The sequence below is a fragment of the Ceratotherium simum genome, chromosome 22 (genome assembly GCF_057802395.1).
Source record: "Ceratotherium simum simum isolate JZ-2026a chromosome 22, ASM5780239v1, whole genome shotgun sequence".
NCBI classification, from domain to species: Eukaryota; Metazoa; Chordata; class Mammalia; order Perissodactyla; family Rhinocerotidae; genus Ceratotherium; species Ceratotherium simum.
Genome location: NC_141921.1, coordinates 24,568,951 through 24,590,370, shown reverse-complemented (window position 1 = coordinate 24,590,370; position 21,420 = coordinate 24,568,951). Strand labels below are relative to the sequence as shown.

At 44.7% G+C, this 21,420-nt stretch overlaps 1 protein-coding gene across 2 annotated transcripts in view; it reads right to left on the bottom strand.

Annotated features, from left to right (window-relative positions):
- The window catches only part of CSMD2 (CUB and Sushi multiple domains 2), a 604,641-nt gene that overhangs the window by 286,115 nt on the left and 297,106 nt on the right, over nucleotides 1-21,420 (bottom strand). For both annotated transcript variants that reach the window (XM_087446344.1, XM_087446345.1), the window contains exons 8-10: nucleotides 19,660-19,747; nucleotides 18,842-18,966; nucleotides 9,270-9,391 (exon numbers count right to left, since the gene is read on the bottom strand). In XM_087446344.1, the coding sequence (XP_087302470.1) occupies nucleotides 9,270-9,391; nucleotides 18,842-18,966; nucleotides 19,660-19,747 (335 nt within the window). The remainder of the gene's footprint in view (nucleotides 1-9,269; nucleotides 9,392-18,841; nucleotides 18,967-19,659; nucleotides 19,748-21,420) is intronic.

The window sequence follows — 21,420 nt, the reverse complement described above, 5'->3', positions numbered from 1 at the left end:
CCAACGAACCTGAAATCAACAATCCAAAGAGGCTTATGCACCTCTATGTTCATTGCAGCATTATTCACCATAGCCAAGAAGTGGAAGCAACCCAAGTGTCCCTCGACTGATGATTGGATCAAGAAGATGTGGTATATATATACAATGGAATACTACTCAGCCATAAAAAAAAAAAAGCAAAATCGTCCCATTTGCAACAACATGGATGGACCTGGAGAGTACTATGTTAAGTGAAATAAGCTAGAAAGAGAAGGACAAACACCATATGATCTCACTCATATGTGGAATATAAACCAACACATGGACAGAGAAAACTGTATTGTGGTTACCAGGGGCAATGGGGGTAGGGGGTGGGCACAAGGGGTGAAGGGAGACATGTAGATGGTGACTGACAAACAAAAATGTACAACCAAAATTGCACAATGTTATAAACTATTAAGACTTCAACAACAACACAAAAATAAAGAGGTGCCAGGCACCCATCCCAGACTCACTGAATCAGATCTTTGAGGAAAGAGCTTTGGAATTTGTCTCTTTAAAGTCTCCCCGGGTATTTTTGATAATTAACCAAATCTGGGAAATATTATTGTGGGTGGAATGACTATAAGGACTAAGATAGCCCAAATGGCCGTGGGCAGTTCATATTTCTCAAGGAAATCCCCATCAAAGGGAGAAGGTGGAGGCTGCATACGCAGTAGGCCAGCATCACTCACTCAGCCTTCTTTTTCCTTTTCTCTGAATCTGCCAAGCTTCCGGGAGGATGGGCTGCGGTGTTTTTAATTGATTCACTCCTAGTTTACCCAGTAGAGACACACCCTTCACCTGCTGGCCCAGCAAGTGTAGAGCTGCACGGCCCACAGCTGCTCAGGTAATGCTGGTCGCTTGACGTAGGTTCTCGGCCACTCTCACACCAGAGCACTTTGTTTCTCTCTTTGGACCTTCTTACTGCCGTTGGGGGCCCTAGTCATGGGAACATTCCCAGCTCCCTTCCCAACTCAGGCAGCAGAGGTCCTACAAGGGGGATGGAATTCCAGGAAGGGTCCTCATGTCCACACACATACAAGTGCCTGGGATGCATAATCATTCCACGATTATGGGGAGACCAAGAGGGCATGTGTCCTCCTCGACACTCCTGCAGGCGAAACTCTCAGCCCCTTCTCATAAGAGCGTCTTTCTTCACCCGCTCCTTGCCAAGGGAGCCCTGCATTCTCAGTCCCGTTAGCCTCTCACTACTTCTGGTATCTCCTTTCATTCCCCATCCTTTCTCCTACATCGTCACTCTCTTCCTCTTTGCTTGCTCTGCTCTCAGCCTACAAACATGCAGGCTTCCGATATCTTAAAAAAACAAACACCCTAAGTAGCCCAAAACTTTCTCTTCACCCTAGCCCTCCCCCACCACGCCCATTTCTCCTTCCTTCACTTCACCGTGAAGCTTGTGAAAGGGCTGTCTACTCTCCCGGCCTCCAGAGCCTCCCCTTCCCTCCAGTCACTCCCCACTCCACTGCTGTCTGTTTCAGCCCCACTGAAAGGTCTTCTGCCAAAGCCAAAGCCAATGTTCTCTTCTCAGTCTTTTCCCACAAGACTTTTCATCATAGCCATGGCCAGACACACCCTAGTTGGAAACCCCACTTTTGCAGCCTGATTCTCCTCCTACCTCTTAGACTGCCCTTTCTCTGTTTGTTTCACTGGATCTCTTTCATCTATAAGGATGGTGTTTCCAGATCCATTCTGAATCTTCTTATTCTCTTTGCTCTTTCCAAGAAATGTTGTCCATTCCTTAGGCTCCAATTCCCACCGATGTGTTGATGAGATAACACTCAAATCTCTCTCTTGAACCCAGTTTTACCCAGTTTCCAACCAGTGCATCCAAATGTCACTGGAGGAAACACAGACACTTCAAATGCGTGATATTTCCCCCTTGACGGCTGCAAAGCATGTTCCTCCTCTTGTATTTCCTTGTTAAGTCTCCCACTGGTCCAAGTCAGAAAGCATTGAGTCATCATTCATTTGTTCATTGAATAACTGTTTACTGAGTGCCTACTATGTGCCAGGCACTGTGTTCGTCACTTGGGATACAATGTTGAATAAGATCCCTCCTTCTTCAATCCTCACATCCAATCAGCCACCAAGTCCCATCCCATTCTCTAAATCTTCCTCAAATCTGTCTCCCCCTCCATGTTTCCAAACCCTTGATTGATGCCACCATTTTTCTTACTTGGGTAACTGTTTCAGCCTCCTAACTGGTCTCGCTGCCTCCAATATCCCTTTCTAATCTTCTCCCCTGCTGCCAGAGTAATCGTTCAAAAACTCAGACCTTCCTGCTATTGCTCCGGTTCAGAAGAAAGGGTGGCCCTCATCTCCTCAAGGCTGATCCCAGTGCTGTCAGCCCCTCTCTCCCCACATCTACTCTGAGACTTTGTTCCATCCAGCAGCACAGCACAGCTACTAAAGCGCATGGGCAATGGAGCCAGAAATATTGGGTTTAAACCCCAGCGTTACCACTTATTTGCTATGTGCTACAGCTAAGTTTCCTGATTTTTAACCTATGCATGATTCAGTTTCTTTATCCATCAAATGGGTCTATTAAAACCTAATTAATTAATTAATTGTGCTAGCAAGAGAATAGAATAAAACATTTATGCAGAGGGCTTAGCTCAGTGCTTGCACATGACCGGCATACAATAAGAGAGCTATTATCATTATTACCAACAGACTAACATTTCTACCATTAAAACTTGGTTGCAGGATAAAACTCCAACCTCTTTACCAAGCATGTGGGGTCACGACAATCTGGATCCTACTGACCTCTCCGTCCTCGTCTTGATCCAGGCACACTGAATTACTTTCAGTTCTAAGAGGCTGTTCCAAACCTCAGTGCCTTTGCACCTGCATCCACTGTTGAGCTATTGATTTCCAAGCCTACACATCCTTCAAGACCCTGCTTAAATGTCACCTCCTTTGTGAAAACTTCCCTGACGTTCCAGTTGGTGGTTCCTTCCCGGGTTTTCCCATAGTATTCTGGACACACCTCCATTAGCACTTATCTGTACTCCAGGTTTTTATTTACACGCCTGTCTTCTCTCATATGTGCCTGTTCCCCAAGGGCGGAGATCATTACCCACAGTTAATGAACAAATGAATGCTCAGCTCATAAAACATATCATGTGCTTTTTGCTGAAGGAGACACCCCAAAGGTGACTAGACAGGCAGTCCATGGACACACTTGAGGCTCACCTGTGGGCCAGTCCCCTGAACAGGATTAGGAACACAGGGTCCTTTTACCCTGTTATTTGCAAGAAGACAGCTCCTATTCTTCAGTCTTAGACTTGGAGTTTTCACACTTATACCTTCTTTTCTGCATTGTACGCTCCCTGGCTCTCCTCCCACACAGTGTTAGAAGGGGACTCTCTTCAGCCTTTCTGGGCTCCCCCAGCACCACCTGAAGCCCACTAAGAACCCGTGGAGATGCTGGGAACACCCCTCTGCACAGCTTGACTCTGAGGCAGTGCCCTTCTGAGGGGCTGGCTTCAGGAACCCAGGCTGGTGTGACCTCTTGCAGGATATGTGGGGGATGACCAATATGGGGCCACTGACCTCCACACACTGGCCAAATGTAGGCCTTCTGGGGGTGAACCAAATTGTTTCTCAGAAAATTCTCACCTACACTTCACTTTGCACCCCACCCTCAGGTCCAAAAGAAAACAGAGATAAACATCTTTGACAACGCCCAAGAAAGAGCCCTCTGGTCAACAGCTTAATAACCTCATGGCAGTAAGTCCTTCTTTTGGTCTAGCTTCCACCCTCACACCCATGTGACTGAAGTATCCTTCCCCATTGACCTGGGTCTTTGTCAAATGGTTTGATAAAATGTGAATCATTCTTTGTAAAATGCCTGGCAGAGGAAATCTGTTTCCAGTGTTCCCAGCGTTGTGGCCCTGGGTACCTTGACCAAACAATTTTAAAATGTTGAGTAAAATTTAATACGAAAAGAAAAGCTTTTCACAAGTTAGTAAGGGTTATTGACTGAATTATATACCCCGCCCCCCAATTCGCATGTTGAAGCCCTAACCCCCAATGTGATGGAATTTGGAGATGGGGACTTTAGGGAGGCAATTAGGGTTAAATGAGGTCATAAGGGTGGGGCCCTAATCTGATGGGATTGGCGTCCTTATACGAGGAAGAGGAGACACCAGAGAGTTCTCTCTCTGCACGCTCAGAGGAAAGGCCATGTGAGGACACAGTGAGGAGGAGGCCATCTACAAGCTAGGAAGAATGCCTTCATCAGCAACTGAATTGGCTGGCATTTTTCCCATGGGCTTCTAGTCTCCAGAAGTGTGAGAAAATAAATGTCTATTGTTTAAGTCACCCAGCCTGTTGTATTTTGTTACAGCAGCCCAAGCAGACTAATATAGTAAGAACTCAGAGTCCAAAACACAGTGAATGCAGGGACTCAAAATGCAACTCAGAGCATGAGGCTGGCTTTGGCCGTGAGTGCATTTTAAAATCTGGTGAAGTAGAGCTTTGGTTTTCAGGGTCTTGTGGAGAAGAGGGAACGGGAGACAAAGGTCAGGACCCATAAAGGTGGGGACTCTACTATGACACCCCTGATAAAGCTGGGCTAGTTAAATTTGCACCTTTAGTGTGAGGGTGAACTAGAAATAAGCCTTCTTCCTTCTCAGCTGCCACTGCTACCCTCTGGGTGGATCTGGAGGCTGATTGTTTATCTTCGACCTTGACACAGAGTGGACAGGAAATAGAAAACTTCCCTTGAGAATCCACCACCATAATTCTGCCTTCACATGGATTTGCAGCCTCCAGATTATTTGAGTGGTTTGAAACCTTCACACTAAGAATTCAGTCTGAAGAGGTTTCTGGCTGGTTTCCCCCAGGCACCAGGAAGAAGCAAATGTAAACTCTCTCTGGAAGAAACTACCTTCTACCCAGGTCTCAAAGAATTCCCGCACACAAAGTTTATGATTCTAACCACATAGTCAAAAATTACAAAACAAAGAAGGAAACATGGTTCTGGGAGCAAGAGGTGAGAAACAGTAGCCCAGAGAATCAAAGTGGAAGACTTCAGATATTGGGATTAGCAGACTAAGTATGATTAATATATTTGAAGAATTAAAGAAGGATCTAAACATATGATTAGCAGCAAGAGACCATAAAATATGGTCAAGAGAATTTGAAAAAGAACCAAATATGACTTCACAGAATGAAAATGATAATATTTGAAATTAAAACAAATCTTCAGTGAATGAATTCAACAGAGGTCATACATAGCTGATCAGAGAATTAGTGAACAGAATGAGAGAGAAAAAATATGGGATAAGGTAAGAAACACAGAAGATAGGCTAAGAAAAACTAACATGCCTTGTCAGACTTCCAGAAGCAGAAAAGCGAGAGAATAAAAGAAAAGCAACAGTTGAAATGATAATGGCTAAAAATTTTCCCAAACTGATAGAAGACACAATCCATAGATTCAAGAAGCTTAATGAATTTAAGCAGTATAAATACCAAAATATGAACAACTAGACACACAAAAGGGAAGTGCAGAACCCTAGAGACGATAAAAAGACCATAAAAGCAGCCTGAAGGATGTCATACAGGGAATGACAATGAACTGTAGGCACAATGGAGGCTAGAAGACATTGGAATAATATTTCCATGTGCAGAGAGATTACAACTACCAACCGAGAATTGAATACCCTGTGAATATCAGTGCTCTTTCAAGAACAAGGAGGGAACAGCCATCTTAAGACAAGCAAGAACTAAGAAAGTTTGCCATCAACAGGAAGATAAATTCTAAAGCATGTACTTTGGACAGAAAGAAAGTAATCCCAAAGAGAAGAACTGATATGTAAGAAGGAATGGTGAACAAAGTAGTGGTAAATATGTGAGTAAATCTAAATTGACTTTGGTTTTATTAAACAATAACAATAACGACTTGTGAGAAAAAGCAAGGCAACGTGAAAATACACACACCATAGAGTATGAAGTGGGAGGGAGTAATTAAAGTCATAGTGTTCTAAGAGCTCTGACTTTTCAGGAGGAACCCAAATTTCTATTTAACATTAGACTTTATTAAGTATGCATATTAATATTTCTAGGGCAAGCTTGAACTAATAGAAATGATTGTATAATTTAAAAGGTCTAAATTTTCCCATTAAAAGATAATTTGTCAGAGTGGATTTTTTAAAAATCCAGCTTACACAAAACATATATCAAGCATAAGGATGTAGAAAGGTTGAAAGCAAGAGAACATAAAAGATTTATTAGACAAAGACCAAAAGAAAACTGATGGAATAGCTGGGGGAAAAAAAGCTTTAAGGTCAAAACATTACTACAGGTAAACAGAGTCATCACATAATAGTTTTTGAAAAAGTTCAATTCACCAGGAAGATATGTAATTCTCAACTTGCACGCTCTAATAACATAGTCTCAAAATACATAAAGCAAAAATTGACATAACTCCAAGGTATGATAGACAAATCTGCCATCATAGTGAGAGATTTTAATATGTCTTCCTCTGCAGTTGACTAATTAAGAAGACATGATTAATGAAGATACAAAAGATATGAACACAATTAACAAGCTTGATGTAATGGACACATTAGAACACAAAACCTGCAAAACACACAGCTTATTTTTTTCAAGCACACATAGAATATAATGTGAAAAATGACCACTTCTGGTCCAGAAAGCATGTCTCAACAAATTTCAAATGATTCAAATACAGACAATGTTCTCTGACCACAAGCTTTAGAATCAATAACAGAAAGACAGCTAGAAAAATCCTTTGTTTGAAATTAAGAAATATTTCTGTATAACTCATGGTTGAAAGATGAAAATATGATGGAAATTAGAAAATATTCAGAACTAAACTATAACAGAAAAACTACATATAAAAGCATGTGAGAATGTAGCCAAAATAGTCCTTAGAGGAAAATTTATAGGCTTAGATGCTTAAGTAAGATTGAAAAATAATAAAAGCATCAAAATTAAGATGCTGGAAAAAGAATAATAGAATAAATCCAAATATAATAGAAGGAAGGAAATAAAGATGAGAGCAAAACTGATGAAATAAAAAATAAATATATTCAAAGAAGTATTAACAAAATGCAAATTGGTTCTTTGAAAAGAATAACAAAATTTGAAATGTCTGGCAATATTGATTAGAAAAAGATAACAAAATTAGAAATTAAAAAGTGAATAAAAATACGTAATAAGTGGTAGTATCCACAACTTTACAATCAGTAAATTTGAAAACTTAGTAAAATGGACTCAGGAAAAAACCACAGATAATTTAAATAACTTTTTAGTCATTTAAAGTATTCAATTTATAGTTTAAATTCTTCCAACAAAGGAACATCAGATCCAGATAGTTTTGCTGAAAAGTTCCACCAAACTTTCAAGGCAAAAGTTATTCCAATCTTCCACTAATAACTCCATAGGATAGAAAAAGAGGAAACACTCTCCAAATCATTTTATGAGGCTAGCAATATCTTGACACAAAAATATGGCAAAAGTAATACAAAAAAAAAAAGGTCAATCTCACTCACAAAATAGAAGAAAATTACTAAAAAAACTTAGCAAATGAAATATAGGCATGTATAAAAATGGTAACACTAAATGACCAAGTTGGGTGTATCCCAGGAATGCAAGGTTGGTTGGTTGGTTTAACATTAGAAAAATCAACCATTGTAATTCACCCTAAGAAAATAAAGGAGCAAATCATATGACTATATTAATAGATATAGAAAGGTGCTTGATAAAACTCAACATCCATTCACAATAAGAGCTCTTAGCAAACTAGGATTAGAAAGGAACTATAAATTAAAAAAAAAAAAAAAACTTCAGCCAACGTCATACTTAATAGCACAGAAGTAAAAACATTCTATTTAACATCAACAAGAATGTCCACCATCATCACAATGACTTGACATTATACTGAAGGTCCTAGCCAGAACAGTGAGGCAAGAAAAAGAATAAAGAAAAAGTCTAAGAGCTGGAAAGAAAGAAACAAAACCATCATTCTTTGCCGATGATGATTGTATTATGTAGAAAACCCCAAAGAATTCACAGACAAATTATTATAAGAGAGTTGCTATATACAAAAATCGAGGTATAAAAATTAATGCATTCACCAGCAAGAAACAGGTAGAAAATGAAATTTTAAAAGCAATAAAAAATATAAGATATCTAGGAGTAAATATATAAAGAATTGTACAAGATCAGTAATTGGAAAAAATAAAACACACACGAGTTGACTGGAAGTCATTAAAGAAGCCCTAAGTAATAGAGAGATATACCATACTCATGGACTGGAAGATTCAGTATCACAAAGAAATCAGTTCTTCTCCAATTTATCTGTAGTTTTGGTATAATTAGAATAAAGATTCCAACAGTTTATTCTGCAGATCTTGGCAAGAAACTCATAAAATTTCTGAGAACAAAGGGCACTTCACAGGAAAGTAAAAACTAAATTGGAAATAAATAGGTGAAAACATGTAGATAGCATTGCAAAACTACACATAACAACACAGATAAATCTTAGGAACATAACTCTGAGTGAAGTTGATCAAGAATATATACAACGTGATTACATTTATATGACGTTCAAATGCTGGCTTACTAAACAACATATTTTTAGGGATACACGTTTACATGCTAACTATAAAGAAAAGCAGAATAAGAAGCACATAATGGAGGCAATGGTACCTGAGTGACAGGGAATGGAATGGGGTTGAGGAGGGGCACGCATCACTAGAGTAACTGTGATTCTCTTTCTTAAGTTGGGAGATGGCTACATAGGTGTTTGCTGTATTGATATTCTATCTTATATTTTATACTTATGCCTTTTTTTTTTTGTGAGGAAGATCGGCCCTGAGCTAACATCCGATGCCAATTCTCCTCTTTTTGCTGAGGAAGACTGGCCCTGGGCTAACATCCGTGCCCATCTTCCTCCACTTTATATGGGACGCCGCCACAGCATGGCTTGACAAGAAGTGTGTCGGTGCGCACCCGGGATCTGAACCGGCGATCCCCGGGCCGCCACAGCCGAGTGTGCGCACTTAACCGCTTGTGCCACGGGGCCGGCCCCTTATACATATGCTTTTTATCTACTTGGTATTTAAAAAAAACAATTTTTATGAATGGCCTGCAGACAATCTACCACAACCAAGTTCTGCGTTTGAGACCCCCTCTAGTCCAACTGTCCTCAACCTAGCCCTGACCATTGGACACTCTCCCACCCCCAAGAGCCTTACCTTGGCAGGGTTGAGGGCTGTGATGATCCACACACAGTGGGCGTTGTTGTCATATTGAATGGGGAAATTGGGGGAGGTGATGATGCCCGAGGGGCCTCGAAGGTGGGCATCACACATGCGGGCTGCAGGGAGGAGATGAAAGACAAGCCTTTTACTTTAGACTAGGTCCAGTTCCCATCCCCACCTCCCATCCCCAGCCCAGAAGAGACTCAAGTCTGTACAGTCCCACCCCAAATGTAACCTTATGCTTCCTGTTTCCTTTCCCCATAGTTCTCAGCAGGCTCAAAGGGAAGTCACAGTACCTGGAGCACTGGGGTAGGGGCAGGCCCCACACGCCCAGGCCTGCTGCTCTGTAGGCAATGATGAACTCGCATGTTCAGGCTCAGCAAGCGCCCCTACCCTCACTCCACTGTGATCGAACAGCTCAGTGCCAAGAGGGTGCAGGCTTGTACCACTCATGTTGACCCAGAGCTAGGCGGGCTCCAGGAACCTATGGGCCTGCTAAGCTGCCCAGCTCTTGCTCTGCTGACCAATCTGTGTTTCCCCATTTGCTCTCAGGCCTCCTGAAGTAGAATCTCAGGATGTCCTTGTCACGGCCACCCCATTCGGTCTCAGAATGTCTGCACCCCAGGACTCTGCCAAGACCCCTAGCTCAGCCCAGTGCCAGGCACCCAGAGGGATTTTAGTGCCAATCAAGTAGTTCCCAATTCCTTCCCCACCCTCAGCACATGCCTGAAACAGGCTTTTGACTGGAAGCATAAAGATTCAAGGTGAATTAGAAGTGCTCTACTCAAGTAGATATAAAGTGTTATCAATCACGGCTTAATCTAATTAAGCTCTTTAAAATAGCTTATAAACTAATTAGATTAAGTAGTGATTGATAACAGTTAAGGTACTACATTGTACCTAGGTGTTTGCCTTCTTTAAAAACATGTTCTTTAGTTCTAGCCACTTCATTCTTCAATGTTAGCACTCAGCTATTTTAATAAAGAGTTCTATGAGCCTGCTCCCTTACTGCCCACACGGCAATTTATCCTAATTGTAGGCAAAGTGCCTAACGGTAGAGAAACAGTGAGCAAACTCAACAAGCCTAAGTATATAAAATGAAAGTGGTGTCAAACCTGGTTTCCTCTGATGGGACAAAACATCCTAGAGCTCCTGTCTGTGTGTGGACAGCGCCACCATAACCCTTTCTCAGGAAACCCTTCCTGGGAGAGTCTGGAGAGCAGGTTCCACGGCTCCCGGTCATAACGAATCTCTTCTCATCACACGCACTCATTCCTGCACTCACTCATTCCACCGTTTATTGAGTGCCTATTACGGGCCAGGCAGAGCGCGGGGAGAGAAAAATGTCTGAGACACAACCCCTCCTCTCTGGAGCCACCGGCAAGCGGAGGAAATAGATGTGAAACAGTTATAGTCAAGAGGAGCGAGCGTTGTTTGCAAGGTTATTTGCAAGAGGTCGCTGGGTCAGAAGTGTTCCTTCTTTTCTACAAGCTCATCGCCTTCAGTGAGGAAGTTCTTTCTGGTGGCTCACCCCAGTCATGCACCTGAAGCATCTTCTTCCTCATCCTGAGCTCAAATGTCAGTTGAATCAAGTTTGAACAAAGCCCTAGAGGAACCCTCTCCATTCCCCTCCTGTGCATCTGACTGTTGCTCTAATTCTGTGCTGAGAAAGACTTAGATTCACGGATTGTACTTGATACAACTAGGCCTGAAGGCAGCATACCGTGGAAACAAGAGCACAGGTTATGGGGTTTACCAGCTTAGGGTTTTAAATCTACTTGCTGGTTGTTTAAGCCTGGGTAAGTTAAAAAACCTCTCTGATTCTACTTCCTCATCTGTAAAATGGGGCTAGTGATACCACCTCATAGAGACACAGTGAGGATGAAATTGTATGAGATAACGGATGTGAAGTCTCACCCAGGACCTGGGACATCATTAGTATGCCACAGAGGGGAGCTGGGACTGTCAGATTCCCCATGCCATGTTCATTCCACTTCACTGTGCCAAGATTTCTCTCAGGGCCAAAGATCTTTTTTCTACCTTTCCTGAAGTTTCTTTATATAGGATTTATTTCCCATGCCCACACTTGAGACTGACCACATTACGAAACAAATTAGGATAAAATTATCAAAACCAAAACCGTGATCCTAGCCCACCTTTGCGAACAGGACCTGTGGATTCAGAACCCTGGCCCTGTGGGCAATCCTTACGAATCTCTACCAGCACCACCTTCCACCTCTTCTGGAAAGTCAGGTTTTGCTGCCAAAAGCCCTTAGCTTCAGATTCAATTTATCCTGTACTTGTTTCCAAAAATTAGATGATATTTGCAGTCTGTTGAAACATGCTGAAGGTAATTAGAGAGAACAGGTCAAAAAGGCATTTACCACTTTAAGGACTTAGACGGGTTTAATTAAAATATTACAATCTGCAGATGGTTAGCATGGAGCACCTTAAAATAGGTCCAAAATGGAGCATCAGCTCCTCTTTTCCTCTGCTGTCTGGGTGAGGGCAGGGAGTCTGCAGCCAGAGGGATGCCCTCCCGAGCAGCCAGCCCCTGAGATCCCGCCAACAGATGGACAGCTCATGGCCGCAACGCACACGGGCTGGCAAAATGGTAGATGTTCAGACAACGTCTGAGTCAGTGAATAAACACGTTTCTGTTTTTCTCTTTGCCTTTTCCCGTCAAGTGCTCTGCTGGATAACTTTCAGGAGACTTCTCAGGGACCTTCCAGGCCTAAGCTCTGTAGCCACTCCCACTCTTCCTCTGGATGTCACTGTACCATGTGACAGGGTTAGTATTCCAGGGGACCGTACGTTTGAGGGACACATCTAGACCCACAGCTAGTTCTGGCACCAAAACAACATGGCAACACAAAGGGAACTGCTGCAGATGCAAGTGCCTGTGGTCCTCTATCTCCTCCCCAAATCTTATTCCCATCCTGTTCCATGTTGCCTTCTCTTGCTTCTCCTGCATTTGGCCTCCTTCCTCATCCCTCCCACAGTCTTCTGGAACCACCTCCCTTCCACCAATTCCAAGGCAAACAAACCCTGACTTGTAGCTGCAACATCTTTCAGAACCTCCTGTTCCAAATCCTGCCTTGATTGACACCCGTCTCCCCTCCCCAGGCCCCTGCTTCCTCTGCAGCCCTCTGTAGTGGACAGCTTCCTCCCACCCTCCAGTATTTCCTTCCACAAACATTTGCTGAACCTCTGAAGGAAGTCTTCTGTGACCTTCATGTAGATCTCACTCCACTGACACCAACATTTTCTCTCTACCCATGAGCTCCCTGTCTTCTTTTCTATCTTTACCCAACTTAGATCCCATCATCCACCATTATCATCATTTTCTTGCAAACTCACCCAAGTCCTTTGCTCCTTTTTCCTTTAATCAGTTTCCTGGAAGATATCAATTATGGACGAACCTCTCCACCTACATTCTCTAGACCTGCCCCCATAGAGTCAAACTTTGCTGGAGAAAAATCACATGATTACCCACCTCAAAAAAATCCTAGATACTGCCCAGCAACCCTGCCATATAGCTCTATTAAGCTCACTCTCTCACTCTGCTCAAAGTCCTTTTCATGCCTTCTACCTGCCCCTTGGACCTCTCGCCCTGCCCCTTGCTTCCCCTTACTCTCGGTTGACGACCTTGCTTCAGTCTTTGTGGACGAAATAGAGGACATCTGGCAGATACACTCTCTCTCTCATCCCCCCCAACCTGCAATCCTGTCTGCTTCTGTGTTCTTCTTCTTCTCCCCTTTGGTTCCAGCAGAGGGATAGCTCCTTCACCTTTTAGAGGCCAGCCCGTCCTCGTGAGATCTGGTGACCCTGCCCAAGGTCAACCACATCCAGGGCCACATCTGGGACCTGCTCTTCTGCGATCCAGGCGAGTCCAACTGTGAGATCTTAAACTCCATCATCCCATTCCTTCCCCCATCACCTGTGCACCCAGCAGAGAAACTTTGGTCTTGATGCCCCTGCTGCCCTCAATCATAGGCCCCTCCGGCCCTCTGGCTCTCTCTTTTCTCCCCATCTATCTATCCCTCTTGACCCTTCTTTCACTGTGCATTCTGGGCCTCGAGCCCCTGACCAACAGCTCCCTCAGCACTCTCATATCTGCCTTTGACTGATTCTACCATCCTGCTCCTCTATTCCTAATCCTGGGTGCCGGGCAGCTGCCAAGAGAACGGCAGTGCCACCACAGAGTCATGGTTTGTCGTCGTAATTGAGGCTTCGGCCCGAGTCGGTTCTCTCCCTTGTCTTTGTTCACTTTCCTCGACAATTCCTTACAGAGGCAACTTCAAACACTCGCCTCTCTGTTGAGCCGCCGAACCCCAGTGGCTGCTTCCGGCCTTTGTCGTACTTGACCTCTCTGGAGTCTCTGACCTCACTGACCCTTCTCTCTTTGTGGAACTCACATTCCTCGGCTTCAACGATGCCTCTTGGTTCTTCCCCTACCTCTCTGACTGACCTTTCTTGACTTCCTTCTTGTCTATTAACCCCTTAAAAGTAGTTGTTCAAATGTAGGTAGAGAGTATATTCTGTGCACACTTCCTGCGAATTTTCTGTGAGTTTACAATTAAAACAAAATAAAAGTTACCAAAAATGGGAGAGGGGAGTTGTTCTATGTGGTTCCACCCAGTATATCGACTCCGAAAGATGTCTAGGTGCAATTTTCAAGTAGGATAGAGCCTTTGGAGTCAGGATTTAAATCCCAGCTCAATCGATTAGCTTTGGGCCTTTGGGCAAGTTGGCTGACTACTCCAAGCTTGAGCTAAATATAAAATATGGATATTGCCACTTTCTTCAGAAAGAAATCATGGAAAATGCCTACCGCAATGCTTTATACAAGTATAAATAGCTTAATAAGTGGGAGCTTTATCATTAGTACATATATATAGATAAGGGACTCAGGGAGCAATGGGGAATGTATTCTAGCACAGCCTGTGTGCCACCTAGGGAGGATAACTACAGGGGGGAGGATAACTACGGAGGGAGGGGAAGGGGGAGAGTAGAGGATGGGGAATAAAATAGAACTCTGGACAACATTAGTGTTTAAGGGGTAGGCCCAGAAAGCTTATCCAGTGAAGGCCACCAAGAAGGAAGACAGACCCCTGTAATTTTCATGGCATTTAATTCAGCTGGTTTGTGCAATATTTCCCATATTGCACTCCTATTTTATGAGAATGAAAGAGAAGATGCAGAGCATTTCAGTAATTTGCCGTGTGCCATATGGAATGTTAATAGTAAGGCTTGAACTTGAACTTAGGTCTCTGAGTCCTGAGTCTGGTGTTTTTCTTCTGTGTGTTTTTTTTTTTTTTTTTTTAAAGATTTATTTATTTATTTTCCCCCCCAAAGCCCCAGTAGATAGTAGTATGTCATAGCTGCACATCCTTCTAGTTGCTGTATGTGGGACGCAGCCTCAGCATGGCCGGAGAAGAGGTGTGTCGGTGCTCGCCCAGGATCCGACCCCGGGCCGCCAGCAGCGGAGCACACGTACTTAACCGCTAAGCCATGGGGCCGGCCCTGGTGTTTTATTGTAAACAGATATATAAATATGTGTGTGTATGTGGGTATATACTACATATATAATATTATATTTATACAGCAAATAGTGGGTTTCTCCACAAAGGAAAAAAATAATGCCTTGCTGTTTTCTGTTGATTATCTCCACTGTGAGTCAGTAACTCTAAGTATCTCATCTGGGCTGGTACTTGGTCCCTATCCTCTGTCAACCCCAATTTGTGGTCACAAGAAACCAGGTCTCTCGGTTGTCAATTGGTCCTCTTCCCTCTATCAGTGGTTTACAAACAGTGTGCCCTCGAGCCTCAAGGATTGCTCTGAGGTGGCTTAGGGGCTGCTGAGAGTGGGGAGGAGGGGGCAACTCCAACCCCCTGCCCCTCCTTCATGGAGAGAAGTTCCACGTGCATCTCTGATTTACTGGGCTTCTGTGAAAGCTTACTTTAAAAAATTGGGATCCACTTATAAAATAAGTCCAACAGGCCCCATATCACACTACCCTGTCTCTACGTGGGGCTGAATAGAATCAGTACGATGGTGTTTCATGTTGCCCTCCATCTCCTTTGGATGATCAAAATTTTCTAGAGTCGAATGAGAAGCTTATTTCTTCTGGTGGGAGGGAGAGAGAAGAAAGGCCTGTGAATACCTAATTTCAAATTCCAAAATGAAGGCAGAGTCTCGTATTGTTCATTCATTTCAATCACTGATTCATTTAGGTTGTCCTCAAACATTTGTCGAGAACCTATTATTTGCCAGGCACATGTTTTAGTAGAATTAATTGTGTGGAAAATGAATATTTAAAATCAAATCATATTTTAAATGCATTAGAGGAAAAATAATACCACTATGGATGGTGGCAAATCCTTTTTAGAATGTGATCTTTTGGTAACCCGCTTATTAGTGGAGCTATCCTGGAATGCAGAGTTTTGTCCTTTTTTATTCTCTCTCTCCCTTTTTTTTTTTTTTTTGTTGAGGAAGATTGGCCCTGAGCTAACATCTGTTCTCAATCCTCTTCTTTTTGCTTGAGGAAGACTGTCGCTGAGCTAGTATGAGGCCAATCTTCCTCTCCTTTATATATGGGATGCCACCACAGCACGGCTTGATGAGTGGTACATAGGTCCGCGCCTGGGATCCGAACCCGCGAACCCTGGGCTGCTGAAGCAGAGTGCAGGAACTTAACCACTATGCCACCAGGCTGGCCCCTGTCCCTTTTTATTCTTAAAGTGGGGTTCACTTAAACTCTCTGGAAAGAAAAATCACAATTAGAATAGTAATTCCGGCTAATTAAAACAAGAGATTCCAAAACTGCCAAAATGAAAGGACCCTTGAATCTAACATCTATCTCAGCTGTAGGCCTGCAGGGAGGCCCAGGACAGATCAACCAAGTCCAAGCCTGGCACCTTTGCCATCTCTCTTCCTCCCTCACAACGACCCATGGCAGAGGAAGAAGGAGGGCGAGAGGGACAGGAAGGTGAACCCGCGCCCGAGTCCCCTCTCCGCCAGAGTCAGCACTGGTCACTTTCTATAAAATGGCTTGCTTCTATTTCACAATCACTAGCACAGGAGGTTTTGTTTTCCCAGTTCCCAAATGAGGGCCCTGTGGCTGAAAATGATGAAGGAACACGCCCAGGGCCAGAAAGCTAATAGGTGGCAGGGTTGAAATCTAGAGGAAAGTCTGTGTGCTCCCCAAACTGTGCAATTGCAATACGATTGGACCAGACAGTGAGGAAACAGGCTTCTAAAAGAATCTGGGGCCACCTGAGGCTGGGGGTGTGCTCTGAGGCTTGGTGAGCCATACCCCAACAGTGCTCAGCAGTTTAAACTAAACGCGTGTGCACGCAAGCCTCCCAGACATACTGGGACCACTTCCAAATGAGTACTTTCATGTCCACTCCCTCCTCTAGTCCTCGCAGGAGCCATGGAGCAATGTTCTGTAATCACTGCGTTTTAGCAGAAGAAAAGAGATTCAGAGCGATGAAGAGACAGGCCCAAGGACACCCAGCTGAAAGGGGTGATGGCTGGATTTGAACCCAATTCTGCCTGGCTCTGTTTTCTATGATTTTCCCCTGCTTCACAGTGGCAGAGGATAGAATGAGAATGGATGTGAAAAAGCTTAGCCCAATGCTTCGTAACAGTGTGGCAGAGAATTCAGACCCAGTGGGTCAAAATCGCCGGAGCAACAACATGTCTGGAGGAAAAGATGAGCATATCGCTGACTGCGAACTTTCTTCCGAAACACCGGCCCTTCCCCACCCTGGGCAGATTCAGGTAAAGGACCACCATTACTAAGAGAACAACCTTCCTGCAATGAAAAGGTCTTGAGGAGAGATCAGATCCCACCATCACCTAAAGACATTGTTATTCTTGCTCTTCAAAAGGAATTCTGAAATCATAGATTGGAAAAGGGTCCCTTGGTCCACATACTTGATAATTATATGCTTCTCTACAAAGTTGGAGTGGAAATGGAGTGTTGTGCTGTTCCATTACTCATTCATTCATTCATTCAACACAGGTTACTGAGCACCAACTATGTGCCAGGCTCTATTCTAGGCAGTGAACAAAACAGAAGTCCTTGTCCCACGAGCTTAGGTTCTGCACCAGGGTATTTATTTTCTTGTCTAGCACTCCCCAGTTCATAAAGTGTTCCATTGACCTTCCAATTTACACAAGATGGGTGGAGTAGGTACCATCAGCTAGATTTACAGGGAAGAAAATAGATGATTTGCCAAATCACCCATAACCCAGTGATGGCAAAGCTGAGAATTATACTCAAGAATTCTTTTGTTTGATTTTTTAAAAAAACATTAGCTAAGAGGAATCTTTGAAATAATACAGCTAAAATCAGTGGGAACGCAAAGTATATTATGAATTGTGGATCATGGCCACCTCAAAGTTGAGCAAGAATGAATAAATCTAAGGTTTGTTTGAGGGATATTTGCATGCCCCTCTTCCAGATTACATATCAACACATTAAGAAAAGGGAGTGGGTTTCAAGCTCCAACTTGTCCCTTCCTCAGTGGAGCAAAGATCTCAGTTCTTTATCCCAGACCCATCTGACTCTACATGAATTTCATCTTCATGTATATGCCTGGAGAGAGGCAAAGAATCTCCTTCGTAAACCAGAAGCATCCAGAATGTAACTTTATAGTGGGCAATGTACTTCTCTTCCAAAGGGGCAACTAATGGCTTTATTTACAAACTCCACAGTGATAGCTTTCTCTTGCACCAAGAGCTCTGAGTCCTGCTCATGTGCGCAAACAACGGAGGAAGAGAGACGCAGAGCGTAGGAAATGAAACGCTGTCTAACGGAGCCCTGCGGGATGAGGCCAGGGGCTTCTTTACCATAGAAGCAGCTGCTGTCCTGTCTCAACGAAGGAATACACTCAGGTCTGATATGTTAAGATTATTTGGGAGATGCGGGCTCGGCCAGCCCCGGCTTGGTCCACATGATACTTGGGAATGTGGGTGGCAGGGCCCTTGAGAACAAGATGCCCAGGTGTCGGGTTGGAAGAATCTCGCAGAGAAAACTTTTCAGACCATGGTCCACATTACTTCTACATGGCTAAGAGCATTCTTTCAGAGCTGACAAGTCTGTTTATTGCCAAGCATGTGGAAAGAAACAAGGGCACTGAGTTAGAGAGTTCGAGGTGTATATGTGTTATAATGGAGGGATTCGAGGTGACATTATACGAGGTGACTTCTCTTCCTATCTGGGTGTAGTTGTGACATCTCTGCGCAATGCGCTAGCAGTCTGCTCACATGTGGCTCCCCCATTAGGCTGTAAGGTCCATGCAGGGCAGGGGCCATGTCTCCCTTCCCCACCTCTGGATCTCCTGATCCTAGAATAGGCCTAGATGCAGAGAAAGTGCTGAATAAATGTGTGAATTTAATTAGTAGATGAACGCAGAATCTGAGGCCTGGGGAGCAGCAAGAGTGAGGTGAGCCGTCTGGATGAGAGCCTGGACCTCAGGCACCAGGAGCTGGGCTCTGTCCTCCATGCCCAGCCCAGCTTTCTGGCCAGCCTCCCTTTCCCGTGGCGCCCTCACCTCGGCAGACGGGCCTGTGGTCGCTCCAGGCTGCAAACATGTCGCTCACTTTCATACAGGTGATCCTCTTGGACCCCTGCAGGTCATAGCCTTCGTTGCAGGTGAACTGGACGCTGGATCCTAACCTGGGAGACAAGGTGTGTCTGTGAGCTGAATCCCTGGGCCTGCCAGGCCCCTCCCCGAGTCCTTCCCCGTTCCACAAAGCAGTACCACGCGAAACTATTTCTCCTTTGGCCTTCCATCTCTGCTCCACTGTTTTATCACTTAAAATCTCCACTGGAAGGAACATCTGCTCTTCATCTTCTTTTCTTGGACCATTTAATGGTTTTAGGATTGAGTTAAAAGGTGACTTTGTGAGCAGAACAGCAATCCTCTGAGATAAGTATCAATTAGGGCAGCTAAGAGTGGGTGGGTGACACCCATAAACTTTAATGAAAGTGGAGGATTCTGGGAAGATGCCTTCATAGTTAGAAACTTTGCAGAATGTACCATCTCAGGGCCCTAGGGTCTCCTAGATTATCATGTGCTGAGCTGCCTGCTGGAACGCCATTGCTGATGATGGCAGTCCTTTGTACCCTAGGTATGGGTTTGAGGAGTAACATTGGCAGTCTACAGCCCTCCCCTCCCCCTTTAGGCATGGGCACTATTCCCAGGCTAGAATCAGGAAAGAATGTCAAAGTTCATAGCTCTTCTCCAGGAAGTGTTTTTGTATCTACACCATTCTCTCCAGTCTACCTCCAGGAAGGCCAGCCCCTGTCTTCCCCCAACCAGGCCATCCCACCCTCCTTGCAATCAGAACGTTCCCACACAGATCTTACCTGAAATCCGAGCCTAGTCTTTTGCCCCTTTCGGGTATGCCAGGGTCTGGACACATATTATGCCCTTGGGACACACCAACCTGAGTTACTACAAAGCAAAAAACAGCACATACAGAGATGGATAATCACAGGAAGGCACCAGCGGGGGCAGTGTCTCAGGGTGGGAGGTAGAGGCAGAGACACAGGGAGGCCCTGCTCCGTTGGGGCTGTGTAGGGTTGCTGGAGTCTATGGGGCTTAGGTTTCCCAAGTGTGCATGGTGGGGAGCTGCTTTTGACAAATTCCTTTGCCAGCAAAGTCCAAGTGAAATTCATCAAGAGCATGTGGGCCCAGAGGCAGGCACCCCAAACCAACAACCACCCCATTCCCTTATCCCACACCAGCGGCCAGAGGTGGACAGTCCACAGCCCCCGGTGACCTCCCCACCTTGTGCTTCTGATCTGCTGATGGCGACTCTAGATGAGATGAGCCCCCCAACCTCAGCGCCAAATGGAGAAATGACTCAAAGGAAGTTAAATAAAAGGTGGATGCGTGATCAGAAACGGTAAAGAATGTAAGAGAAAGCTGCAGTCTGAAGTTCAAAGCAGGGACTTTAGCTCAAACATGGATATTTCTGCTGAGAAACCTCTTCCCACCAGCCACTTCTCAATGCAGAGTCAGCAGTAACCAGAGCACCCCCCGCCCAACGCCACCGAGCAGAGAGGGAACCTGCGGCGTTTCTGGCAGATGGTGTGACGCTCTCACATTTGTGAACACCGGAGTCCTGTTTAAGAAAACCATGTGTACAGTCGTCTCCACTAAAGGAGAAGCTTGGTCAGGGGGCGGCGGATACACACAAAGTTAGTTTTCTCCTGTCTCCAGTGGAGAGGGTAGAAATCCTCTGATCCCTGCCAGCTCATTGTTCTTGAGATGCTCAGACTCATGAGGCTGGCACCCCCTCACACCTCTGGATTCCTGGCTTTGGGGATAACCAGGAGCTGGGGCCAGGCAGACAGCCTGGCCAGAGGAGTTCCATTCAAGGCCTCACCACTCCCACGATCCCAACAGCAACCTCTAGACGAGGGATGACGGGGAGTCTGAAGCACATTCCCTGAGTTGGCCCATTTCCCTCCCACCCACTCAATGTCACACAATATGAGTAATGTGCTCCATCACTCACTCACCCACTCACTCATTCTTGCACATGGTACACAACAAGCATTAATTGAGCACCTACTGTATGCAAGACCCTATTTTGAATACCATGGGAGATGCCAGTGTCAGACGTCAGATGTGACCACTGTCCTCAAGGAGTTCCCAGTCGAGTGAAGACACGAGCCATGGAAACAAACTGTGGAACCACAATGGGGAGGTGATGAAAGACGCAGCCACAGGGAGGTTCAGAGGCAGGACTGTTTCATATTGCCGAGAGAAGCATGAAAGACTGCCTGGAGAAGGTGGCATTTAACGTGGACCTTCTGAGATAGTAGGATCTACACACACGGTAACAGAGGAATGGCATTTCAGGCAGACAGATGGGCCTGAGGAGCGAGGTGGAAACATGGAATCAGAACTGTGAGTTGGCCAGCGTGCCGGAATAGGAGGGAGGGTGACGAGTGACACGGAAGAGTGCAAGGTGAGCTATCAGAGGTCAGACTTTCAAGGGGTTCAAGTCTGATCCTGAAGACGATTGGGAGCCAATGAAAAGTCCCGACTGGAGAAGGGCACGGTGAGATCTGGATTGCTCAGGGGGAGGCCGGTTACTGCGAGACAAGTTAGGAAGT